This window comes from Ceratina calcarata, unplaced genomic scaffold (genome assembly GCF_001652005.2).
Source record: "Ceratina calcarata isolate Rehan_Ccalc_2016 unplaced genomic scaffold, ASM165200v1 scaffold25, whole genome shotgun sequence".
Classification (NCBI taxonomy): domain Eukaryota; kingdom Metazoa; phylum Arthropoda; class Insecta; order Hymenoptera; family Apidae; genus Ceratina; species Ceratina calcarata.
In genome coordinates this window covers 1,585,558-1,613,264 of record NW_017147017.1, presented here as the reverse complement: position 1 = coordinate 1,613,264, position 27,707 = coordinate 1,585,558, and the positions used below count along the sequence as shown (strand labels likewise).

Below are 27,707 nucleotides of genomic sequence, written 5' to 3'. Positions count from 1 at the left end.
TCGAGGTATACAAGAATATTTTATTCGTCGAAAGTAACAAATATAGGTACAGTTCTTCGAAATAAAGTTACGTCGATTTAAAAAAAAAAGAAGAAGAAACTCGATTTTCATCGCGAATCGAGGCCGTGTTTTCGGGCTTCCGGCCGATCTGTTCGGTTTGGTCGCCGGGATGCGCGACGGCGCAACGCGGGGCAGTGGTATTGTCGACGCGTGCACGAAAGAAACCGCGGGGCGCGTACACTTTAACAAACATCCGAATGGAAAACGTAAACGGAAACGGGGCTCGTAAGTATTTGGAACCGAGTCGAGTATAATTTTGGCACGATTGTCCTCTTCCAGGAAACCGGTGGCCACTCGCGTGTGCTCGTGCATCCTTATTATCGTATTCATATAATATAACAAATCGATAAAAAAAACGTGTTTCTCACCGTTTTATCTCGTTACGCTTCTTGTATCGCGTTCGTCCCTCCTGCTCGATGTTCTATCTAACCATATATATAATATTTATATATATATATAAACATCCGTCTAAATGGATACATCCATTCGTGTCTGCTCCGACAGCGTTTTATATTTACACATTTATAACCATCTAAACGTACAGTCTCTAGTTTTACTTCGTTTCACGATTATTATTACAATAGCTCCGAGAAGCAACGTTCATATTACAAACGGAAGTATGTACAAAAGGGTTGACAAAGCGGGGGTGGAGGGCCCCGCACAAATTAAGGCAGTGTTTCGATGAGTTCGTCGAACATCGCACAGTTACACGATTCACCAAGTTTTACTCGTTCGTTCGTACTTTCACTCACCACTTTTGCTCGTTCAGAGCCACGGTCCCAGCTGAGCTTCCAGTATCGTGGCCGCGTCCGTTCTTCCCATCACGCGAAGGTGATTCAGAAGATCGGTTACGGCGGTCGGCTCGTGGTGTTTCGCCTCCCACAGGTCCAAGATATGCTCCGTCGGACTGGACTTCGTTGCGAAGTAATTGATGTACCTGCGAATCGAATAAAACCCACATGTTTTTCTTACTATCAACGAGGAAACGTGATGATTCTTACACTGAGAATTTGAGCACTTCTAAAAGAAGTTGGATAAGAGAATTCGATATTTATGAATCAAGAGACCTGAGGAAATGGTCTGAGTAATCGATTACGGACAACGACTTCTGTAAGAGTCGTGCCAGAGAAACTATAGCTGTCCCCGGAGGATATCTGAATCGATTGAACTACCGAGAAACGAGTAGCCGCGAGCAACGAACCTGTCAACCTGAAGCCTCTGCGCCAGCATCCTCCAGTCGTTGCCAAGAGCGTTCGGTGGATCCAGGCATTGGCAGAGTTGCTTCCTCAGGGACCTGGTGAACCGAAACGGTCTGAGGGTGGTAGAATCGGTGGTCGCGTTATTAGCATGCCCGCTGCTGACCACGGTCACCTCTCGAAGCGGTCTGGTCACGCTCCCGGACGAGATCAATTGCTTCGCGGCGTCGTACACGATTCTGAACACCTGTCTGGTTTCCGAGTTCCCTTGCGACACCTGAAGCTTGTAACTTCTGCTCGTCGTAGGACCGAAAGCGGTGTCCAACCCGAAACTGACGTGTTTCGTGTTTTCCAAGCAGTTCCACAAGTCGCCAAACGAGATTTCTTGTCTCTCCGTCGGCGACTTGCTCTGCCATTCGTTGCCGACCTCTTCTAAACTGACGCAGAGCGATTCCCCGTTGTCTTGGAACAACAGAGTCCTCGGCTTGTCCAATAGATATCCCCTGATTTGAGTTTCCCTGTCGACGATCGCTTTCATAGCTGCTTTCGTGTCCTCCACCGCGTACACCCTCACGCAGCACTGGCCGGCTTGGCTAGCGAACAGCGCGACTCGCAACCTCTTCGTTGCGATCACGTTCTCGCAACTCTGGCCAGCTAGGACGTAACCCCGAAGCTGTTCCGTAACGATGAACGCCTCCGCGTGATCCAACTGCGTGAACAGGGGCGTGTTAATCGTCTCGTTGCCAAGCGTCAACACCCTAGTCCATGCGATCGATTGATGATCCTTCGAGGAGGCGACCGCCGTCCCGTCCTCAACGCTCAGGCCGTCGCAAGCCCAGACGCTGAGCTCCCACGTGGCCGGGTGGAGCATCGCGCAGTGCTCGAATTGCAGGATCACTGGTTTGTTGAACGTCGCCGACGATGGCCCGCACGTCACCACCGCGGACAATTGCGTGATACCGTCTATCGTAAAAGAGAGGAACGTCCAATGTCTAATTTTGTCAGACGATCTATTGTCATTTGTCATGCGATTTGTCAGGCGAGGGAAAAAATTTTCTCCAGTGCAGAAGGTCTGCTCTGTTCGAAAGTAATTTTTTAAAACGTTCCGACCATAATTTCTGCACAATACCGATAACCGAGCATCGCGCATAGTAATTAGCTGAAAGACAGGCGAGGCACTCGATCGCATGGAGAACTTGCGTCAATTGAATCGTAATCGAGGCGGATCGATGGACGGTGCAGCGTAACCGTCACGAGCAACGCTTGGCAATTAATAATGCACGCACCACTTACCGGGTAATCGAGGCCTAAAGCGATCCTCGTTGAGCACCGCCAGGTAGAGTTCCTCCCGTAGCGGTTTCGGAACGGCTCCCTCGGGCACCGACATCGATATGCCAGCGTCCGGTAGCACGAGGAGCGCGCCCCGCGTGTTCACCGCGGCCCCGGCCACGTTTCCTGTCTCGAGCTTCGGCAGGCGTACGCTCTCCGAAGCGACGTTGTACGTCGAGTCGGAGGACGGATAGGAGCTAGTTACGCTGTTCTCGCAATCGGAATGGATCTGTTTGTCGCTGCACGACTCCTGCGTCGAGGTGCTTGGCGTCGGCGACATCGGAGACGGCTGGGGGGCGATCGACAAATGGGGGACGTCGTAGTGGTGCTCGGAGAGGGATCTCGACATCGACAGCTTCGGGTCGAAAGGATACTCGTAACAGGCCGGCACGCTCGTCGCTGTCACGTCCGGCTGAAGGCTCAGCTTCTTGTCCTGGTCCTGGTAGAACTCCGGCTGGAATTCTGAAACGCACACCGCCGAGCCACGGCTCGTGGATATCTCTGCGCGCTGCGGACAGACGCCGCTGTGATACTACTCCGATCGACCGCCTTCGCTACTCTCATCGTTTCTTAAAAATCTTCTCCGTTCGATCGAAAAGAGAATGCGCGAGAGTAGCGAACGCGCAACGTCGATCAAACCTCGAAATAACATTGTTTCGATCGAGCGAAGGACCGAGTCACGATTAACTATTTTAGAAATGCTTACCATTGCGTGCCATGGAGTAGAGGGAATGGTCCCGACCTTTGCGTCTGAGAAGCTTCGCTAGGAAAAATGCCAGGCCGCCGATTACTACACACGCGACGGTCAGCCCAACGTACAGAGCCACGTCCATCTGCCGGTTCGCTGTAACCATCCAACGATGCGTTCCTTTTTATGTTCACACTAAATTAGGCGAGTCAACGTTAAAACCTTGACACGAGGCTTTCGTTGCCCGAAACACGCGAACGGAAGGATGCCCGCTAATTCGAGACTTTGTTACACGCGGTGGCGTTAAGCCGCGCGTCGAAAGATTATCGCCCGGTCGGAGATCGCGGTAACCAGCGGCGTTAATTCCTCGTTTTAAGGGGCCAGTCCGCGATACGATCTCTCGGGAGAGAACGTTTAAGACGTACCGTGCAAATGGCGTTGGTAATTCTCGCGTATCCACGAGAAGCGTGATCCGAGCGGACGAGTGGACTCGGCCACCATTCATGAATAATTTACGTGGCAACTTTTATACGCCCTCCTTCTTCCTTCTCCTTTTTACGACGAAACGTGTTCACGCGGACCGGGAGTTCCCCTTGGCAGGAGCAAAGGAAAAACGAAGACGAGCTTTTTAAACGTTTCCCGCGTACCGCTAAATATTACGAGCATCGCGTCCAGGAAAAGTTTTAAGCTCGGTTCCTCTCCATTTACGCGAGTGGGGACACGCTCGTTTCAAAGTCTTCCCTCCTCTCCCGGTTTATCGTTTTACAGCGTCCCGCTTACGACGATAAACAGTCGGATCATTATTGTCGCGGCCTTTAAACGCGGCCGCGTAATAAAAACCAGCGTGGCGGGCGCCGTTCGAACGGAATAATAATTTTAAGTGGTCGGCGAACAACCGATGGCAACAAAGAAGACGTGGGACGCGATTAAAACCGTGAAAAATGTCGGAGAGCGGTCGCCGGCGAACGGTATTGTGCAAGATAGCCTCTCGTTCGTATGAAATCGGGATTGAATTACGCTGTATGTAAAGTTTCTCCGGGATCCAAGGCAAGTTTTATGAATTATGTAACGGAGAATTGATCGGCGCTTTTTGTCGTGCAGTGGCTGTACGTATCGCGTCGTAAATCGTGGAACTTCGAGAATATCGATTTACGAACCTAGCAGAGAGCCCGATGAAGATTTAAGTGCGACACGATTTTCGTCACGTTGATCGATTCTTCTCTACACGTCTTAAGCGGGACAGTAAGAAAACGTCAGCTTGTAATATCGGGTAACCGCGTGGCTAAAGGATTTTCGAGAAATATCGAGCGTCGCGGCGACGGCATGGTAGCGAGACGTCGACGACTGACGTTCCTAAGCTTCTTCCAATTTTAGAATGTCAAAGCCATTCCCGGTTGTAACCGTGGTACGTGACTCCCGGGAGCCTGGTTCTTGCAGGATCATGTGCGTCTGTGCTTGGCGCACGCTCGTATCCCGCGGACACGTGCTTCGAACATCAATATAACGCGGGCGACGAAAACGCATTCACGGGGGAGGAAGATATGTATACCCTAAAAACGCAATAGTTCCACGTCGTTAGACCGAGTTAGGCTCCTTCTTCCTCTCAGGATCCACCCTCGAACTGAAAACCAGCACGCAGGCGGGGTCGCAGAGATTTATTTTCTTAGCTGCAATTGATAACGCTTCATAACCCCGACCTAATGTATCTGAAGCCTATAATTCATACCGGGACCCCTTCCGAAGGCTCTCCCCTATTGTCGTCGCGGTTTCGCCCACCTTTCTCCAAGAGTATAGTAGATATTTCAAAACTAGTTAGTTTGGAATTCTTTATAATTCTCACGGAAACTTTTTGCTTCGACATAAGGCGTTAAATGCGACGAAGTTGACAACGGTTCTCGCGCCTTATGGCTTCCAACCTATCATCCCCTCGCACTTTCGTACAGTCCTCCAGCACTTTATTTGCATGCGCGATCAATTTCCCTGTCGAAGAGAAGGGAAGGGGGTGAGCCGGAGGGCGTAACGGCTACCGATTACATAATTTTCTTCGATATTAAAGCAAGCCACCCCACGGGCAACGGGGCGAGAGAGAACGATATCGCGTGCAACTTTGATGTGGTTCGGTCGATAGAATCGTCCAGCTAACGGGGGCTCTGTGTCTGGATCTATACGAGTCACCCCTTGGCTACCAGCAGCTGCCACCTCATTGTTGCGACTGTTTGGACCGCGATATAGCCCTTCGATGATCGCTGAGCGTCAATAATTAACAGGCCGCGTAATTAAAAGTAAATACGCGCGGAGGGGTCCCGTCGCGCGTAAAACTTGTTGGGCAAATAGAAACGGACGATGAAAGAAGAGAAATTTTTCCCCGAGGCTGGTCGAAATCGATTTATCACAGACAGAAGTTTCGACGCCTGCAGGTGATCAGGGCAGAAAAATGTAGAAGCTTGCGGAAGGGTTAATTAAAAATTGTACATGATCTATTTTCTCCACGGTTATTCGAGGACATATCCGCGTCGCCTTCCGGCTTGCCATTAATATACGATACCGATGGGTATCACTCGCGAGCGGCAGTCGTTACACGATTACTCTGTTCTATTTTCCCGACGCGGGACGCTCGATTTGAATGGTATCAGATCGCGAACCGAGCGAACACGAATATAAACGGCGCTCACGGCCCGTGAAGAATCCATCCAAGAATGTCGCGCAACGAGTTATATAGCTTTTCTCTTCGCTCGTTGGTCGCACCCTGCGCTTACGGTATACAGCTTCGATTTTCACGCGGAGCGGATCGGAGACGAAAAATTTATTCCTAGCCCGTTGATTATTAAACAATAATTATGAAATGAGATTGGGACTCACCTTCTTCGGTCAAGTGCGCGCCACCCATTTTCGTGTTGCTATCTGAAAAAGAAGCGGCAAATCGATAGAAACGAGAGCAGTACCGCCGTTTGTAGAGAGGGACGAAAATGCTGTTTCAATAAAAAATTGCCGCGCAATGTCGGAAGGGGTTGGCGACTTACTGCTGCACATGCCGCCGGTGCAATTGGCGACGTTGGTGTCCCTCCCCTGGCAAGACCGGCCACCGTGGCTAGGCACCGGCTCGTCGCAAGATCTTCTCCTGGTGTGCGTACAATCGGTGCCGCACACCGACCACGCCGACCATCTGGACCATCCGCCGTCCACCACTGCGTTCCCGGGAAAATAAAGAAGAGGAGAACCGTTGTAAAGATCGTCTTTCTCTCGTGGGGTCGCCGAAAGGGAGCACGGTAAAAAGCCACGTGGAAACGAGACGCTCGTAACTCGTTCTCGTATCCCCACGAGCCCTGTTCGAAACCCGTACTCGTCAATTCGGTCGCTTCCTTTCCGTTTAATTGACTCGTACAAGCTTCGCGGAAAAAAGTCGGCCCTCCTTCTTCCCTCTGTACGCGTTTCATCTTCGACCCGTAGCGACACGGTACTTACAAATGGTTCTTTCCCCTTGTGTTTTCTTTTTATCTATTCGTTCGTAAGAGGGGAGTTACGCGGTTCATGTTTTCTCTATTTCTTTGATATATCAAGTGGATTTATGTGAGAACGCTTACCTAGAGTGTTAGTGAACTCCTCCAGTGTGCCGGCTAAGCGAGCGTTAAACAGAAAGACGTATAGGTGCGTTATCGAAAGCGGACAGACATTTGTGAGAAACACAGAAGCGAGACAGTGACAGCTCACACACTTTCAAATCAGGCAACCCCTTGTCTCTTTAAAGAGAGCAAAGGAAAACGTTCGTTTGCATTCACGGCTCGACGATCCTTGAAATAACTACCCGTATCAAAATTCCGCTGGCGCAACACGCGTGACAACGCGACAAGGGGTTAATATTTCACTCGTCGATTCTCCGTGGACGTTGTCTCACCGGCGATTTTCTATTTACACTTGGCGACGGCGTGCGCACGGGTGTCTCGTGGATGCTGAGCGTTTTGCGAAAGGTGAATACAATTTAAGATAGCCTCTCGGAAACGAGACAGCGCTGAGTCGAGAGAGAAGCTCGTAAATCAAATGACGGACGTCGGTAATATCGTAGCAAAATTGGATAGAAGCACGTAGGAAAGGATCGGATAGCAAGGAGTCCTACGTATGATCACGGAACCGAATTGACAGTAATGAACCATGATGCTCTGTAAATTGTATTTCACCTCCGAGGATAAATGAATTGGCGGGACACTCACCGGGACAGTTGGTGTTGCAGTCCGTCTTCTGTTGGAAGGGACCCAAGCACGATTGACCCCCGTTCATCGGGGTAGGGTTCGTGCACGTTCTCGTTCGTTTCTGGCCCCCTTTCGCGCACCTCGAGTGGCATTCCGACCAGGCGGACCAAGAGGACCATCCTCCGTTCACTAGAATTTAATTCGGACATCGCATTGATTTTCGCATTCAGTCTTGTTTGAGTTTGAGATGGGATATAAATTGTAATCGATACGTTTGGATAGAGTCGATACAAGTTTTCCCTTCGACGTTTTGACTATCACGATAATGGATTTGATAATGAAATATTGAAGAGACTTACCGTAAACTGTGAGACTGACAGGCTCGCTGAGCCTTTTGGCAGCGATGTTCTCGGCGACGCAAGTGTAATTCGCTTGATGGCTGAGCTTCGCCTGGCCGATGAGAAGATGTCCCTCGCTGGAGACTAAAAGCGTGTCGGACTCCGTGTCGACGGGGACGTTGTTCCGCAGCCAGTACACCCTCGGCGGTGGTACTCCCACGGGAGGGAGGCACCTGAGTTCGGTGCCCTGACCCGCCTCCACCGATACTGAATACGGCGGGGACTCGAACTGCTTCTTCAAGTCTGGGAATAATAGGATTTATGGAGTTCCGAAACAGGAACACGATACCAGTTTGCATTTAGAATAGGGAACGACGTCGACGTTACGATAATTTCATAAGTAAATGATACGCGAATATTTCTTGTTCATTCTCTGTAAACGCATTAAATTTGCGATATACTTGTTAGAATGGTGAATTGAAAGTAGTCTATCTGTAAATGAAGTTTTCGTTCGGAAGTACGTAAGCGCGAGGCACCGGACAAACGGTTCTTTCCTAAATTGATTCTCTTAGAAACTCGACGGTTGCCGGCCATTGTGTTGGCCTCGCATTGAGGGTCGGAATTAAATAATGACTTCGCTTAGGAGAATCAAGATAATTACGAGGCCGACCAGAAGGGGAAGTAAGACGAAACTCTCTGGTAATTGTACTGACAAGAGAACAAGCAGTCTAACAACTAAATATTTATCGCTGAATTTCTTAGAAGGATTGAGATGTTTTAATTAGAACACATTTCGTATTCGTTCGAGTATCACTTTTAATAATCCGTTTACGATTTGCAAGGGAATAAACTTGATAAATGAACAATGTTCCCTTTGAAATAAGAAATGTTCGAGCACACTTACAAGCGACGTCGACGGTTGCTGGTTGGCTCTTTATTTGGCCGGAACCGGACCAGGCGATGCACTCGCATTTGAACTTGTCTCTGCTGAAGTACTCCTCGATGTGGTCCCTGGTCACGTTCAGTTCGCAATCAACTATCCTAGTGCCCGTGTGCGGATCGACAAAGTCCTGTTGCTGCGAGTCTTCCGCTCTGACGTCGTTGCATCGGAAGTAGATCTGTAGAGCGTGGGCTGCTTTGCAGTGCAGTGTGGCCGGTTTGTTCTTCACTACGAATGAATCCACCGGCTCGGTGAGAAACACCGGCAGATGGCCCCCGGCCTCGGAGATCAGTTCCGTGTCTGTGGCTATCGTCGCCGAAGGCACGTCGTCCTCCTCCAGGAGGTAGGAATCCTCGTCCTCCGCAGCATCCTCGCCTTCTGCGAAAAGATGGAAAGCACATTTTCAAACTCGACGAAGAGAACCAAAGATTTATGTCTCTGATCGAAACTGATTTACGTCCAACGATCGCGAACACGCGTTTGGTTAATTATGAAGATAAAGTTAAAAGTCCAGCCACCGATAGCGGCTCAAGTCCCATGGATTAAACCGAGCGGTATTGCTTATTATCGGCTCGTGATAAATTCATAGAATTGGATTATCGTCATTAACGCGTGCGCCGGGCGGGATGGCTCGCAATCAGGCGGGATCAGGCGGGACGCGCAGTCAGTCATTTGAATTCTAAATACACGGAGCTGCGCTCCCCCCGTCCTTCTCGCTCCCCCCGGAATCGGCGGACGTAATCGTAATTTACGATCGAGTTATTAATTCGCGCGGACGTTATTCACCGTGTCCCGTGGGTTGGGTTCAATTCGAATCGTGAAAATTCTATATTTGCTTGTCAACAATGGCCGGTTTCCCTACCCCTTGTAAATCCTGACGCCGGCCCATTAATGCTCGGCGCCGCGTCTCGCTCGCGCGTGTCCTCTGCTCCTGAACGCGAACAATCGGGCCGGCTCGCGGCCACTGCAGTAATGAATTTTCGGATTTACGCGGCGCACCGGTGCACAAGTCCGATGCATTTCCCGTCGACGCGACCACCGGTTAGACCTTTATCCCCGTGCGACATTTGGCCGGGGGCCACAATTTTCATCGACGATAATCGCCGGACCCTCCACACCCGCGGCAAGGGTCGCGGAAAAATGAAATCGCGACTAAAAAATTTGGCACGCTTTCGTTTCGGGCCGCGTTTCATTGAAACGTAGAGAACATCTGTACACGTTGAACTAGCGAAACGTGTATCGTCATTTTTCGTTATTTGTATATTTAACCGAGTCTTTTTAAACCTGAAATTGTGATTTGCCCGGATAAGCGAACTGGGATTGACGGATGTCACAATTGGGTGTCGCAGCTTTTTCTACTACTCGTTATTTTTTTCGCGTTGTCTATACGGGAAGCGGTCCGTCCGACCAAATCCGGGCAAAACGAAAGAGAAAAATGATCCGGAGTTCGCAGGGTGAAAAAAATTGTCAGAATTTATACCCGATGGCGGGCAGATACCTTCAATATCCTGGCCGTGGAGATAGGAATCGGGCGACCCCGGGCAAATGAGAAGCGAACGAACGAAAGCGCGAACCAAAAAAGAACGAAAAAGAGAGTGTACACACGGGAGAAAAGGAAGCTGAGAGAGGGGAAAAAAAAATTTTCGGCAACGCGGCGTACCCGCGGTGAATCGAGGCGCAACTAAAAGAGAATTTTCATCGGTTTCCGATAATGGGTCCCGTTCGACTGCTCGACGAAGTCCACCGCCAGTTCTGCCGGCCGCGGCGCGACGCGGCGCACGGGGCTGGAATCAGTTCGTACGAAAATCCTCGTTAGCCACTTTGGGTCCCCGCGACGAGCCATATCGTTGATTGAACCGCCTCACGATTTTTCTCGATGGAAAACCCGGGCGATCTTCCATGAGGCAGCTCGATTAAAACAAATTGCACACACACGCCGCTGCGAGATTTGTTCACCTACGGTGTTTTCTCTACACGTTCGTACCTCCGTTTGCTTTCACCGACCTTTCCCCCGGCGTTCGCCTGCCAAACACGCCGGACCGACGGAAATTGGAATCGCCTATTGTTTAATTAGAAAATAAATCATTGGTAAAATTCCCTTATGGAACTCTTCTTTCTCCAAACATCGATTCCCTCAGACACTGTCTGACAATCGATGCGGCACGTTTTCCTTTCGCACCTTCGACTTTCCTCGCTATTTTTCAGCCGGAAGCCGCCCTGTCCGTGTGCGTTTGCAAACACACGGTCGCGAGGATCGAGAGCATAACCAGAGAGAAAGAAATGGGAATAAGAGAACTCAATCGAGCGAGGCCAAGAGAGGAGACGAGCAGGCGAAAGAGGATTTCCATCGATTTCCGATAATTCCGGTGATCGGTTCGCCGATAAAGTTCCGCGGAATCGTTCCCCCGTCTAATTCCTCCGGACGAGTTCCGTATAAATTCCGGTTGGCCATTTCGCGCACAGTCGGCTCTCCCTTTTCTCTTTATCCGAGTCTTTGATTGCTCGTACACACTCGCCTAGTGCGCACGCTAATTCACGCCACCCTCCGGCTCTGCACCCGGCCATTTTTTTTCTCCTCCGAGAAAAACAGAGCAACGGGATGAGCCGTTTAATCGACCGATATAACGCGCACGCGAGCTTGAGGAAAAAAAGGAAGCCCCACGCTCGACTGCGATCGAAGCAGGTGAAACGAGAAACGACGCGTTCGCTTCTTCTTCTTCTTCTTCCGGTTTCTCCCGGTCACGGGTTAAGCTCGTGTAGCATTCAGAATTCGTTTCGGATTCTGTTAGAAAGTCTGTAATGAATTTCCCAAATGTAGGACGATATCTCCTTTCTAATTATACGTACGTCGCAAATTGTCGCGCATTATGCTTTCTACCGTCATCGGTATGCAAATTGCGTACAGATATAGAAAAGCAATCTCCACATTTCCATGTATATGCACGTGAATTTATATTTATGTTACGCGTCACGATTATCTACGTTTATCTGTACGTTATCCGTGACATAATATCCGTTCCACCAACTGACGTGACGCACGCCCACGCCGACCGTTATCCCGTATAATCTACACCGGGAAACAAGATTTCGAACATCCACCCCAAACCCGAACTTCGGCATCGATCCCGGGCTCGTCCAGCCCCGGGTAATCTCTGATCTATCGCCGAATCGGCCGCACTTTCCGAACACGGAACGGCCTTTGCGTCAGGCCTGTTTCCATCGCGCGACGGTAATTGCTCTTGGCAAATACCCGTCTAAACAAGACTCCTCTCCCCAGCCAGCTACGAGAAAAAAAAGAAGAATCCTGGGGTTTGCGAACTTAATTGAGCGACGTCACGCGACACGCGAACATTTACGGTTCCTAAGGGAAAAAGAAACCGAGCCGGGTTCATCGGTTTCCGATAATTCAGATCGGAACCTTGTATCCCGTATCCGTATCCGGTGCGGTATCGAGTCAACCGGCACGAGATCTCCGCGATGCCTCTCTCGTTAGCTGGGATAGTTAATCGTGTCTCCGTGCGTTCCAGATACCCGTGTGTGTGGCGTGTACACACTGCAAGGGTTGTCTCGCGTGGCTACCATGTGGGTTGACCACGTATTACGCCGGCCGGGTACACGAGAAGCGTGTACGGTTTCAGCGTGTACGGCCGAGGGACCACACATGACGTCTCTTAATTAACAAAGGTACCTGCACCCTGTGCCACGCTCGCTGTTGCTACAGAGACGGTGGAGGAGGTCGGAAGAACGCGAAGAATTCGATGAAGCGATAGAGGGTCTCAGATTCTGATTCGCGATATCGCCAATGTATTTTTGTACCGGGGTCGCGAATCGGGGGACACTGTTTTGAGTGAGTCAAGGTGTTTGTGCGTTAGGGCGGAGGTTATTTATGGCAGTGAAAGTGGTGAACAATGAGGACTTGAGCGCTGACGACTCTATTTCGGGCTTGCCTGGAACATGTTTCATTCATATGGAACTTTGGAATAGACAGACGTCAGAGAAGAGATTTGTAACAATTAGAAAGTTCCTTTATTTTTGAATCTGTAAAGATTTACGTCCAGCGTAGAAAATGAGAAATCCAAATCCGAGCACGAAGAGCTAGGTGAGAGAATAGAAAAGATCGTAAAAAGGCAAAGAACAAACACGAAGAACGACGGCCACGACAGGGAAGCGGAGGAGGTGGAGGGAACGAGGGAAAAGACAAGACAAGAGCTTCCTTGTTTTCTCGCGTCACGTGCCTTGTTATTTTAGCAGGCCGAACACCGCGTCGACCAAAGAGTAACGCTTCGTGCTCCGGGCTTCATTGACCCTTCCCCTCCTCCACCTTTTTCCGTGGCTACGCGTACACGCGGATCTCTCGTGAGCCAAGCAAGCGCATCTAACGAGCCTCGAAATCAAGGTGCTCGCTTCGACGCTGCTGCGGTGCCGAGCGCCGACCCTCGTTGACACTTTGACACCTCGTCGCGGCGGTTCAAGGGTGCTAATTTCCTAGGCAAAAATACCGAGCCGAGTAAATTGAATTTCCACAAAGAGCGACTCCGCGTTTAAACTGACTTCAAACTCTTGTCCCGTAGTTTTTTGTTTGGAATCAAACGCGGATAAACGAGGAACGTTTTCTATAGATTTTTTTTTAAATTTTACCAACGGAGCGACTCGGATGAAATTGATCGTCCGACGCGTGAAGGTTTTTGTACACGGTTCTCGAGTGGCAGTTTGAAAAGGGAAGCCCTTTCGTCCCCGGATTATCTGGAACGATACTTATTTCGGTGCGGAGAAGTCAGGGCGCCAGGTGCAAGGCGAATACGTAGTTCGAACGACTTTCGACGAAAGGCGGGCGAAAGGCCCGCGGGGTGTTGTTCAAGAATTAACGTTTCCCATGAATTCGTACCCGTGGAACCAGCGACGAGGACCAACTTCCGGTGTCGAGGGTGTTCTGAAATATACAATAAGGCGGCGGCGCCTGGACGGCTCGAGTCACCATTGTGCTCCGGGCCATTCACGGATCACGACCTTTGGGGCCCAAATAATGCCAGTCAAGTCCCTTCCGTGCATCCGTTGCTCCCAGAGAACTTTGTTATGCCGTCATCCCGGTTAACAAGTGACATACACCGTGTCTCTCGAGTCGACTATCTAAATCGTTTTCTCAGATTCTCATGAAGCGTTCGTCTCCACGTCGAGTTCATAGGTTGTTATTTCATTAAACGAAAAAAAACCAAGAGAGAAAGTTTAGATATTTTATCTGGAAAAAAATGAAAATTTAAATGTTCGATTCCATCCGCGAGTGGTCCATCAATTCTTTCATCAAGACAAGCTGAAGCGTAGGCAGGCTCGAAGAGAATGGAGATTCGATGGACAGCCTCTCGCTCAGATCGAGAGATGAAATCAGGTTGAACCTCCCTCGATTCGTTCCGTTTGGACAGCCGCGTATTATCTCGGAGAACGGTGCGCGACAACAGCCTCTCGTATTGTATTCGAAACCGTGGTCAGAGGTCAGAGTTAAAGGGCGGTCAGTGTACCCAGCACTCGAAGGATAGACACTTCTCAGGTGGTTTAGACGCTGCCTCTGGTATCGGGTTAAAAAATAGACGAGCTCTTCTCGGTTATTAAATCTGCATTCATCCATGATACTCACTAAACTGGAGTGAAAGCGAATTAAATGAACGGACCGGGTGTAAAAATGGCGAGCGCGAATGAAAAGGGTGAATATTAAAAGCGGAAGAGGGGCGATGATGCGTACTGCACCGAGTCGATTGTGCCGGTCGAAAGCGTGGCGCACGTTAAGGCGTGTAATTAACCGAGTAACAGAATCAGATACGACCGGTTGGATTGCGTGCGCCCGCCACCCGCTGCGCCTTCTTTCTCTCGCTACCGATAACTGCAGCCAGATCGAATCGGCGACGATCCGCCCCACAGTTGTCAGCCGCACCGTGCGAGTCGAACGAAATTTCGCCTCCTGCGCTTTTCGCGGATTCATCGTTCCATTTGCACGGCACAATGGGGCCCGTGTACCGATTTGCATTGAAATTGCGGCTCTCGAAGATTCGAATCGCCGTCGAGGCGGCATCGAACGTTGGTAAAAATTTGTCTCCTATAGTTCGCCGTGACTATCAGTTCCGGCTACAATTCCCATGCTGTTTTCTTAGTTGAAAAAAATCGTATCATTGTACTACATACGATTATTTCGATTTAATCGGGTCAAATTTTACTTCGTACGCTCGGAAGCGTTGAGAAATTTCAGAGCTTGCATATCGCGTGTTGTAATTCGATCGGCCGATATTTCACGATCTCGGGCCTGCGGTCTGCGTTTTACCCGACGTTCTCCGCGATTTCAACAATAATCGGCGCGCTTGCACAACCGGCGCGCTCGGGCCTCCTCTCGGTGCAGCCACTCTCTCGTTTGATTTACGATAATTAAAGCTGACCCGACCTTTCGTCGCGGTCGAGTAAAAGAATGGCCAGAAACAAAGAGAGAGAGAGAGGGATCCCCGGTCGGGCAGTGCGTCGATGAGAGACTACGAGAGATTAAAGAGTTTTTCTCCCTTCGCCCACCAATCGACTCTCTGTACTTTTTTCGACCGTGCCACTCGTCTCTCTTCCGCTCCCGGTGACTTGTCAGTCCAAGAACGGGCCCCGTTCCGACGTGGAACCAACCGGGTAATTGCTCGCTCGGCCCAACCCGCCAACCAGCGTTCGCCGCTCGCTTTTGCATTTTTGCTCCGGGCGATTTCGCGAGATCCACTTCGACCTCCCACTACAGTTCTCAAGGAGTCTGCTCGCTTTTTCGTTGCGCGGATCGAAGGTCGTATCGCGGACCCTGATCGCAATTTACTTATGATACTTATCGTTCGACGAGCCCCGTGCGCGGATGAGTAATGGCTCCTCACACGGCTGGATCCCGACAAAATATAGAGACCGTTGTGCCATCCGAACTCGGTACTCCAATCATATTTTAGATTGAAACAATCGTAACTCTCTGAATCACCGCTTTGTAAGAGTGAAAGTAAAAATGATTGTTTAATTTCTTTCATAAATGAATAGCGCGAACTCGATCACGTTCGAGAATCAAACGAGTACTCTCGCGTCGCGATGTGATGAACGATTAGCTCCAAGTTCTAACACAGCTATTTGCCTCCCCCGGTCATTTCTCATCTCCCTAACAAATTTCTAGCATTCATCGCGTTAATACGCCTGACGCGCGGCGTAGACTTTAGCCATTACATTAACAAAACTCATTCGACGCGTTCGCTCGTTAACTAGACAATGCACTCGCATGAATCATCCTCGAACGAGAAACGATCTCCTTCGCTCACGTATCCTAAACGTCGACATTTTTAGACACGAGCCGAAAACGTGAGAATCAGCGAGGGCCCTCGTTAATTATTAACGGTGCTAATATTTTCCACGCCGGAATTATGACACGATATCACGCCGCGATAAATCGTCGGGGTAATTATTCACACGGGTCTTTCTACAGCCGCTCTTTCTCTCCTGCCGGCCAGGCATGCACGCGGTACAACGCTCGCTCACCTGGCCAAGAATTTTCTTAGGCGCCGCGCCGCTTAGTTTGCTCTTCGTTGCGACGGCGACGCTTACACGCCAAAGCGGAAGGCAGGATAGTCGTACCGCACAATCGGAGTCGTTTAAATGTCGACGCGTGCAATTTGCATCGCGCGATGCCTCCTCGCCGATGGAAAAATGAACGACCGTGCACACAGCTGTCGGGAACCCGTAATTACTCCGTGCGTTAGAAAACTCCGTCTCGGTGTTCGTGAAGCGTGTCGGTGAGCGTGAAGAGTTCGCAGGTACGGAGTGACTCACCGTACATTAAAACGGTTGAGTTTCTCGAAATTTACTCGTCAAAAGGCAAACGGTACTAGCATTTTTCGCTGGATAACGCATTGCCAATTATTCGGCTACCAATTACGTGTCTCTCTACCGAAAGGTTTTCTTGTACAACAGTAATAATTATCGTGACTTATGGAAATGTCTTTGAAACACTTCGAGCCGTGTACCCAGCCGTGGCAACGTGTTAATCCGGCGAGCAACTCCTCCGAAAGAAGATTTAGAGAACGCAATCATTTTCGAGGCTCTATGCTATACTCTATCGGTTCTCGCTCGGAGCTACGGATACCGCGAACTTTCTATCGTTATGTGTAACGATGCTTTTTTCCCCTGACCGCCATTCATCATCTCAGTGCGCGGGGCGATGACGAGGCCGCTGGATGTCATGTCGGGGACGCTAATTAGTCGAGCACGTGGTCTCGCGAGCTTCGCGAGGAGGATCAAGCACCGTAAGGTCGCTTTAAAACTAGCTCCGGGGGAGCTTCATCCATCATCGAAAACGGCTGGTGTGTAACGTAACCGGTCGGTTATGCCCACCACTAATCAGCAACGCTGACTTGCCGTATAATTAGATCTGGCCCTCTCGGTTTACCCTTTCCCAACCTCTCGTGACTAGTCTCCCGCGCGTAGAACACGATCGCGTTCTTGGTTTCCGAGGGAATCGCAAAAAGCGTGTCCGTGTTCGGTTTCTTTTCCCCAACGCTGATCGCTCGCGTTATATGTTCTTGGATGGAGGGTATGTAACGACGAGTAGCCATAGGGGTCGGGAATCGTGTGAGAGATTAAAGTTCTTGCGCCTGGTGCAGTTTTATGAAGAACGAGTTTGTTCGAAGCTAAACAGTTACGATCGCAATTACAGTTACAATAATGAATATTGGTAATAGTTGCACTTCTTATCTCGGACCTAACTGCACGCATTCGAGGCAACGAGGAAACAATAAAACGTATGTATGTAACCTCCTCCTTGGAAGTTCGCGGGTTTCTCACCTTATCCGGCGATCTAGCGAACGGGAGCCGGTCGTTTCGCGTTCCCGTGACTAAAGAACTCGCGCCAAGTGGCGCCCGTTCGTCACCGGCCGTTTCACGGGCGAATTCGCGAATCGATAGAAGGCATTTCCTCTGCTCTGATCCGGTTCATTCGCATTCATGAGATTCATAGGACAAAAGGGAAGTTCACTCACCTTCGCCGGATGTGAAGGGTCGCACCAAACCCGGCAACAGCACGCAGAACAACAGGAACAAGGAACACGATTTCGGCCTCATCGCGTATGCGTCACCGTTTATCAGTCACTCGTTCATCTTACGACCAAGGAGAAACTTTTTCGACAGTCGATTTCACCTGGAACACAAAGATAAAATTTCTAGTTCAAATATAATTCCATTGAAGCATCGTACGTTTAATGAAAATCATTTGCACATAATGAAGGAACGTCGTTCGCAGGTACCCTAGATCTCCGACGATGTTTAAATTATAATTTCTGCAGGCTTCGATTCAGCGGGAAATATGTCGTGGAAATTAAAGAGAAACGTTTCGAGGATCCTTAATGCCACTAGAAATCCGGCAGCTTTCGTGCTTCCAACCGTAAATTCGAGGATCTTAAAATACGTATCCACCCTCCGGGCGAGAGGAAAAAATGAACGGTTTCCAGTCGATTCACGAGAAACCCTTGGGTAGGGTGCGTTTTCACCGAAAATACCCGCTGTAGGCCGGCCGGCTGTGGTCTTTCCTCAAAAAGGAGAAAAAATATATGGAAACTTCCCGGTGGCACGCGATGCCAGGCGGGGAGGGCGGAAGCGGCATCGACGCGGATTGAACGTTTCTCGACGTCGAGGGGCCCACGCTCCGTTGTTTCCACCGGAAAACGTAAAAGACGGTTAGGAGTGGCGAGAGTGCCACTTAGGTGCCGGCTGGCAACCCTTGCCATTTAAATATTCCACCGGTACCGCTTTCCCGCACGCGAAATTTCCTCGTGGCGCCTTCGCCTTCGTGCCGCGTCTCTAATTCCGCCCCTCTGATCCCCTCACTCTTGGAACCAGTAGCGGCGGTTCTTCCCTGTGGCCAATTCGGGCTCGATAACCTGCTCGAGGATAGTTAATTATTAAGGGCGATCCGTCTAGAAAAACTTTGGCTCGTTTCCGGGAAATCGCGATCCAGGAGGGTTAAAAGATTGCCTTGATGCATTATTCGTGGCCACCGAAGGTTCCATAAATATTTATCGTACGGTCACTGACGGTCATCTACATATTTCATTGTAAAAAAAAAATCGCCAGGAGATTCGATCGGCCGTGCGTAAAATATTTGCATCTAGTCGAGATCGAGAAAGGTACATACCAGAGTTTAATTAAAGTCCAGATGAGACTTTACGAGCCACGATAAAGCGTTACACGCGGGCGGGCGTATTTGCTCGAAGGAACTAGTTTCGTGTATACATATACGTGAGTCGAGACTCGAAGGAAATCCACGGGAACAAACGCGCGAGCGAGAGGAACACGTCCTGGCGGACTTGTAAGCTCGACTATCGGTGGATTGAAACGCGACACGAGGATCGTTTGTCAACGTCGTCCTTCGTGGTCCTTTGTAAGCTTCGCGGTTCGCGTTTGTAAGCGTTTCGAGCTAATTCGTTCGGGATCGAAAGTAGCTGTGCCAGCGTGCACGCGCTCCTGTCAGCGGTTTAAGTAATTAACCGTGATGGATTCCGCTGTTACCTCAAGAAATTGCCTAGATAAAGCCTCGCGTTTCCAACAAGCTAGTTCCTGAGCGTTGCGTCAAAGATCAAGTGCTCGGCTCTTTGTAATGCCGTTTAACACGGAATTCGCGCATGCATCCTACGCAGTACGTACTATTCGCGTTATAGAAGTCTCTATTCCGAATTTGTTCTTGGAAACGAGTTAGATTCCGCTCGACACGCGTCGAAATTGTTTTCCACGCAAAGCAATTTCAGCCGCGAACCGATACGTGGAATCGGCAGAACGTGAGAGATACGTCCACGGGAGCATGCGTTACGGAGATGAGAGTGAGGACTTCGAGATTCATGACGCGGAATAAACTACGGGATGAGGAGTGGAACGCGTATTATACTCGCGTATCGGCGTCCCTACACAGATTTCCCATCGGAGGAAAGGGTCGCCGAGGTCTAATCCTCCAGGACGAGGACTCAATTTATAAACGTGCCCGGTATTACCACTCAAAGGCTTAAAACACTCGACACCGAGCAGACGTCGCGTCGTCGTCGTCGTGCCGCGGACGAACACATGGCATTTCACACTGCAATTGCCACGAATGCTTCTCTTCTCACCACCCTGACGCGCCTGGCCGCTAGTATTAGTAGTAGTAGCGGTAGTCGGGGATAAGCGCGAGTGAAACTCGAGTGCTATTCACCCGGTTCGCCGCTTCACGAAAGCCTCTTTCTTTTCACGGGACCTGTTTCCAGGGGTCTTCCTCGCCACTTTACAACTACGGTGCCGTTTCGCGAGGCGCGTGTCCTGCCCTTTTCCCCTTTCTCTTTTTCTCTCTTGGTAACGATCGATTCAGCTACTCGAACAATGGAAATCGATCCTCTTTATGGATTTAGTAGCTAACGAGTGACGACGACGCTGCTGGACCGAAGCGGTTTAAAGCTACGAAGGGCAACCTGGGTATCGCGTGACAACAGGTAGGGAGGATCAACGAGGCCGGATTCCCGGGAGTATTCTACCGGCTACCGGTTTGCGTGGATGTATCTATTCCGCTACAGCCGCGGGGAACAGGAACGGTGAGGCCCCCAAGGAACGCAACCAGAGACGATCCGCGCGTGCTTACGCGAGGAATGTACCGGGCGGTGCTTTTCGTGTACGCTGCGATGAGAGAGTTAGATTTTTTGGCGCCTCCGACAGGGAATTCGTTATTGATTGTGTTCGCGTCTGGCAAATTTCCCTGATACTCCCGGGAACGAATTCTATTAGGGGTCGACGCCTCCCTGGAAATGCGGTTTTCTTGTATAGTTTCAGGAGAAATGCCAAACGCGTGGCGCGCGCGAAACGTGCAAGATTATTGATATGGATTATTGTCTATTCAATTTCTGATTCGAATCGAAGGAATCGACGATGAATGTATAATAGCGGGGTGAGCCACAATAGCGCATATGGCGCTGCAGTGATTTAATTAACCTCGGCAGACCGTGCGTGAATTTTCGAAACTGATATCTGCTGGTATTTAATCTGACGAAGTTTCGCATCCTACCATAATCGATACGAATGGTTTCGGGTGTCAGGCGACGGCTGTGCCGTCCTGTCTCGCTGACCCTGTTGGCGTTTCAGGGTCTACGCGGATCGATCGAGACCCTCTTGCCGAAAGAAGAAGCTGCAACCCCTGGCAGATCGCAGGGGAATTCGCAGGAATAGAGGCCAATTACGACTTCATCTCTCTCTCTCTCTCTCTCTCTCTCTCTCTCTCTCTCTCTCGATTACACGCTTTACGGTGGGAAACGCGCATCCTGTTATTTCAACCATAGCGGGACGCGAGATCTCACGGCGTTGTAAAATCCGTCGTTAATGTTTCTAATACCCGGGAATGTTGCGCATTTTACCTTACATCCGTGGAAATTATGACGCGCGCGGTAAATTTGCATACGTTTTGCGTAACGCACGGCAAATTCTGCGGGATCGTGTTCCATGGTACCTATCCCCCAGGAACGGACCGCGAGAATTGGCTTGAAATTTATGCAGCCGGCTCGATGGTAAAGATAGGAAAACCATAGGAGGGAATAACCCGAATGGCTTAATCAAAAAGAGTCTTGTAACTTGTTATTTGTTTGAGATGCGGGTAGTTGCGATCTTTTATGAGTCGCGGAGAAAGCGGAGGAGCCATAAAAATAATATGGAGAATCGTAAACGTCTCTCGCTAATCCTGTAGCAGAAGAATCAGCCACTCTTGATCCTTGCGTCTCTACGACTAATCTTGAAACATCATAAAAGAGTGATTTCCCAGTAAATCATCCGGGCATCCCCTGCAGCCCGCCCACGCGTGTCCATGGATCATTCCGTAGAACCGCGAGAAGCGTCGTAAATCCTGTGATACTCTCTCCTCCTCCTCCATCTCCGAAACATACGTGTTATTCCCCCGAATTCCGAACGAATCCGAACAGTTACGATCGGAGGTAAGAAGGAAGTTGTGAGAGCGGCGTAAGTCGATTGAAGTCGGTGCTCAAGGACCCGTTTTGTGTGCTGGAGACCCTCTTGAGAGGCACACGCGTACGGCACACCAGGTATGCGGCGTGCGCTTCGCCCCTCAGCCCCTGGCGATCTTTTCTCCCGTCGTTTTCTTTTCTTTTCCCCACCCCCTCCTCGCCCCTACGTCTCTCTTATTCTCCCTATCCACTGAACGTAATCCGAGAAGATTACGAGGTGAAATAAACATGTCAACCCCCCTGCGAATGCAGGGATGTGGGTTTGCGGAGCGTCTCCATAGACCGCGAGTAGAATATTCTTCTTCTGCTCGTCTCATGTTCTACCTGCTTTCCATCTAGCCAGATCGAAACAGAGATATAGTCATTTTCTAATTCACTCTACATCATTTCTGCTGGAGATTTATTAAAAGACATAGGAAATTCATAATTTCAGTCATGGTTCGGTTTAGATATACACTAATAATACTTAGCATGTGCAACGGAATTAAAATCACACTTTAAGAAATATCTTCTCATCCTATAATATAATTAAGCCACGTACTTCCGAAAGTCTATCGATCTGAGAGGTCACACGCCTTCACGTCGTCGTCCTCGTGTCTTCCTGGAACACATGGGGGTGGCGAGACGAGAGGTCGATGCAACGTGTACAAATTTGCGGCTACCTGCCAGGAACGAGGATTCAATTCGGTAGGACGTGGCCTGTTTCCAGGATTTATGGGTTTCTGGTGCACACCGTTGCGAGGTTTGTAACCTCGTCCATTACAATCGTCGATCCATCGATTTTCTCGAGCGCATCGAAAGCTCGCGGAGCGATGCAAGGGGCTGCTGAGAGACAGCGTTAAAGTGGCTAGGGGTGGATATAACCCGTGACTTTCAGTCTTTTAAAATTGTCAAGAGGGAAGGGTGGTGAGTTTTCACGGGAGTTGAAGAGAGGTCCACAGGTTTTTAACTGTGACTTTCGCTTGGGAAATTATTGCGGAAAGAACGGTCGCGCTGCGGTGGGATTTCTCTGAAGGATCAAAAGGATTCTCGTTATAAAAAAAAATCCGACGAACCTTTGAAAATGTTTTCCAAAGATTCTCTGCAAGTACACCCACTGCTCTAAAATCAATACTTGCAGAGGCACGATAAAACTCAACTCTCAAATTTTCAAGTATTTTATTAACTATAATGTGGGAATTGGAAGTTTTGCGTGATTATGTGCAAGGAATTGTTCTGCGCGGGTGTCTTGCACTCCCACAATATTTACATATTTGACGTTATCTATGTAAAATGATACCGTATATAATAATAAGTCGAAAATACCTTTGCAGTTTCTTTGACCGCTTCGTTAGGGCGTCATCGAGCGCGAATAAGAACGACTGGACGCTGAAAATAGGCGGGCCACGTGTGACTGGAAGGGAACGGCATCGAGTTGGAGAGGATCAAACGGTTTCTCCAACGCTCACGAATCACCCGTAGAGAATTATTTGACGGCTGGTTTTCCATGACTGTATACAAGTTTGGACGCGAAATAGACTCGGGGTTGTCGCATTCCTCCTCTGAGCACGTTTTTCCCGCTAGTATCTGTCTCGCGATCTTGACGCGACGGACCGAGCGCCAGAAGAAACTCGTTTCCCCGATACGCTTTCCCTCTAATCTCGCGTGTCGATCGACCGCCGTCATGCATAGCAAGCGTACACACACGCCCCGATCCTTTTGGGACGTTCGCGCTGTGATGAATGCCGCTGCTCGTCGGGGTTGCCTCTCATTCTCTCCTTTTCTCGCGTTTTATTGCTTCGCCCGGCTCCCGGTCAATTTGCTTTTCACCTTTATCTTGTCTCTCAACCTTCGCGCACTCGCGGCTTCGCTTACCCCGTTTATTTAGGGGTTAGTTCAAGAACATACTCCATAACTTTCACAAGATTTCCGCACGAATAATGCTTAGAAGGAGAAACGTGTGAAGCTGTTCGAGATAAAACCTACCCTTGATCCCTTGTTTATCTCCAGATCCTCGCGTTAACTTTCGAACCATCGGATTCACGCGTTGTTTGCCACAAATTCCTACCCTCTTACGTCTAATCCTCTATCTATCCCCGTATCTAAAGGATCTTTGGTCGATTCGATTTGTATCCGTTACGCTCGAAGGAGGAAATCTTATTTTTTCATCGATGGAGGGAACCGACAGAAATTCGTCGAAGCGTGAACAAGCTTTTTCGCGCGCGTGCACACGCGGAGAGCCGAGAGCAGGTAGAGGGACCCGTGAGAACGCAGATGGAGGGGCAACGCGTGCCAGGTGGGCCCCGGAGAGGCCGTTTGTGGGTCCTCCTCGGAACGTTGTTTCCTGCGGAGCCGATCGAGACCGCGATAAACGAAAAATCGATTCGTCGATCGAGATAACGCACGCCGCATCCGCGAGTTTTTAATGGAACCGGGCTGTCGTCCTCTCGTTCGACGACCGGCTTTACGCACTCCCGTCACGTGCTCCACGTTTCCTGTCCTCCGTGGCGACCGACGTTTTTCTTCGCGCGCCGGGAAATTCACCTGCGTTTCGGTTCGCCAACGTTACACAGGAAAATTGCTTTAGAGCGGATATTAGAAAGGGTCGAGCGATAATATATGGAGTATAGGATTCGCCGTGAACTCGCAGTCGCTCGCGATTACCCATGGATGAGAATAATCAACGGATATCGGCGATCGATATCTATGTAAAAACGGCGCCGGTTCGGTAATTACGGTAAGCACTCGAGAGAAGCATGTACTTGCACGCGAGCTGTGCAAAAAGCTGCCAGAAGGGAGATTAACGATCGAGTTTAAAATCGATTATCCTAATTATTCTCTAATACACGAGCCCGTCGCTCGAATCGTTCCAGTTTATTACTCATTCTCCTATCGAGTCGACGTCTAGCGAACGATCGGATAGCGCCACGCGGACTAATTCCGTCGGTGAACAAACGCGTTAGCGGGAAAAGCGAGAAAAATCGAAAGATTACGGTGACTAGACGAGCCGGCGAAGCGGGGGACTCCGTTACTCGACTTTGACAGACGTTATTAACGACTGAGCGACCTACGCGAGCTCGCTGCCGGCTAGATCGCCGCGAAGCGGCGCTCGATAAAGAAAGACGCTCCGCGTTTTCTTTTTCCGTCTGTCCGCGCGGAAAATAAAAGGAGGGGAACCGCGAGCCGTGCCAATGGATCCTCTCTCTTACATTTCTGCTCGCCGTCGCGGCGCCTGGTACGCGACACGCGTCCCTTTGAATATGTCCCCGTCAACGCTTTTCAACTTTTCCCGTGGTACTCGCTTTCGCCGCTTCCGCCGCCCGCTTTCAGCCCCGCGAGTCGATGAAACCAGCGGGCTGCACGCGATATCGCTGGGATTTCGACCGTTCTGCTCCTGTCTCACGAGTTTCGGGAGGATACGATTCTTTCGGATGTTTTCGAACGAGAAGAAAATTGCAGCTGTTAAATGAATTCTCATTATTAATTCATCGGAAACTGAGTCATTCATTTCTCTGGGTAATCTGCTAGTTCCCATTCACCGCGAGATAAAACGCAACTGAAATAAATATTTCCGACTCGTGAAAGAACCACCACCCAGGAGGTTCGCTTTTTATCTCGCGACAGAGCAAAACGACTCGCTTCTGCGGAACATAGTTTCCGTGGAGTATCGTTTCGGTCAAAGGAGACAAAGGGGTAATTATTGAGTTGATATCGCGGCGACGATTAATGCCTGGTTATCAACGACGGACGTGAGATACGCTTATTAATTAATTGCGTTCACAATGCACACGCATGGCTGGGCCGAGAGAGCGAATGAGGGATACACAATGCGGCGGCGTATCGGAGACCGATTATTGTTAGTCGCGGCTCTCGCGATAGTTCCTCGTTAGCGGCGTCTATGATCGCGCCGTCAGTTCGAACGGGAGGTTAACAGGCCGATCGCAAACAACGCTCTATCTATCGAAGAGACCGCAGTTCCATGCGTTCATCGATTCCCGTGGAAATCGCGAACACTCGCGGATGAAACGGACGAAAGGGGGCTGCGGTCTACGCGTCTCTATTCAGGAATCGCACAGACGCGCCTGTGACCGTGAATTATCGATCGTCCAGACCGCAGGCAATGGGATGCAGATCCTTGCGACTTTCACGAGCACGACGATCGCCCAGTTTATGGCCACCGATACTCGTGACAGTCCGTGAGAGGAATCTTGCCGATTTTTATGTCTCATCTTCATCGAGTTCACAAAATAGAATCTGCTAAGAATTTCTAAACATCGTAGCCAGTGTATCGTTATCGGTTTGGACTATGATTAGAAAATGTTACGGAACGTTCATTTGATTGCATTCATTAGATCAATTATATTTTCACTCATTCACCGTCATCCTCTGTACATTCAAGACACAACATTCTCATTTACAAAGATAATTACGATAATGAAGCTCTTTATTATGATCAATGAACTTTAACTCTTGGCCCGAGCCTAATTTATCTACGAGCTAAAAACGTTGCCCAGTACGAAGAGCCCCTCTGCATGTTCCGTGTATTTACGAGGGAGCCGCGGCCCCTCTTTGCACGCGTTTCGCGTAAATCGCCTGAAAACTTACTGCTATACAAGCGTACATGCACGTAACGATCCGGAGTAGAGAGCACGTAATACTGGTAAGTGGGCCCGAATGTTTGCGAATCTCCGTTCGATGCCGCACACGAATCGAGCCACTTTACGATTATGCGTTCCGCCGGAGGTCGGACCGATCGTTCGTCTGCGACCACCAGCGGAACCCGTTTCCATTTCGCGTATTTTTCGGAAACGGGAGCATCTTGCGCGCACCCCTGTCGAGCTGCCGCAACTTTATACGATGTATGTACTTTTTGCGAACCCGCTCGTTCCGCGCGGTTTTATGGAATCTCGCATGATCGGACGTCAACGTTTACTAGCTTTGAAAATATCTACTTTAAAGCGGTCGCTACTTCTCGTTTAACGAGACACCGTAAAACGACAGTGATTGTATTTTAAATCATGCTCCCAAAGATGTACTTTATTGTGCGAATGCGTGAATGCAATCTCCAAGCTGTGTACATGTTTGCACATAAGCTTTTGACTAGAGTTCGTTCGCGAAGTTCGCGGAGCAACAAGTATAAACCGTGTCGACAAAATTTTTCCCGATTCGGTAACATTCGGAGCACGAATCCGTCGCTGGCAACGGAATATCGCCTTCATCTTGGCGACTTAATTTGAATAGAAATAAAGAACTGGCGAGGCGAGTCGAGCGTAAGAGGCAGTAGAGAAAACCGTCGCGGCTTTTTAACGCAGTTTTCCACGGGTGACTTTTAAGCCGTGGCTCAGCGGGGGTTCGCCTTACCGGATAATCGGCCTCCCAATTCCGTTCGGAGCTTTTCGAAATACTCGCTCGACCGTGATCAGAAGCATGTTCGTAGAGTAAAAAGAAAACGAGACAGCAAAAGAGGCGAAGAACGCTCGAATCGCTCGTTAGAGTTCCCCGAGAATATTCAGCCTACTCCCGGGAACTTGTTCAGTTTTAATTGAATAACTTCTCGCCAGAATTGTGTACGGGTCTAGTTTTAAAAATATCGACAAGAACTCACTCGTAGCAACTGGGGTCTCGGCTGGTGAAAGAAATCCAGCTTGCGATTTTCGAGTCGTCGCACCAGTTCAGTGTTCTCCGGGCACTGTTTATCCACATACGAATATCTCACTGCACTGCCACTGATACGTCGTGTTCACCTAACTTTACGATAGAATCCGATCATTTTTCATCCTCCACAATCCAATCTTACACTTCTCCAAACTATCTGCCACCGTCGATCGACGTAGCGCGTTCGAATTCCTTTCTATCCGTTGGCATCTCGCGATCGGAGGGTCGTAGTACACGGCGCACGCCACCCTAACAAAACAATCGAACACCGAGCGAGCCCCAACGCGCGCGGCTCATGTCGGCCAACTGACTCGGAGCAGTCGGAGCGCAGGAA

The 27,707-nt window shown here is 49.7% G+C and overlaps 1 protein-coding gene across 2 annotated transcripts; it reads right to left on the bottom strand.

Annotated features, from left to right (window-relative positions):
* Positions 1-27,707, bottom strand: LOC108622997 (netrin receptor UNC5C). 2 transcript variants are annotated; one of them, XM_018021226.2, is made up of 12 exons: positions 27,324-27,707; positions 17,756-17,913; positions 8,700-9,113; positions 7,817-8,098; positions 7,479-7,646; positions 6,855-6,887; positions 6,294-6,458; positions 6,133-6,174; positions 3,292-3,429; positions 2,550-3,047; positions 1,262-2,219; positions 1-997 (listed from the first exon to the last, which is right to left on the bottom strand). In XM_018021226.2, exons 2-12 carry the CDS (start codon positions 17,835-17,837, stop codon positions 826-828), a joined length of 2,952 nt encoding a protein of 983 aa, XP_017876715.1. In that variant the 5' UTR covers positions 17,838-17,913; positions 27,324-27,707; the 3' UTR covers positions 1-825. The 2 variants fall into 2 exon arrangements, with proteins under 2 accessions (XP_017876715.1, XP_017876716.1); XM_018021227.2 differs by lacking the exon at positions 6,855-6,887.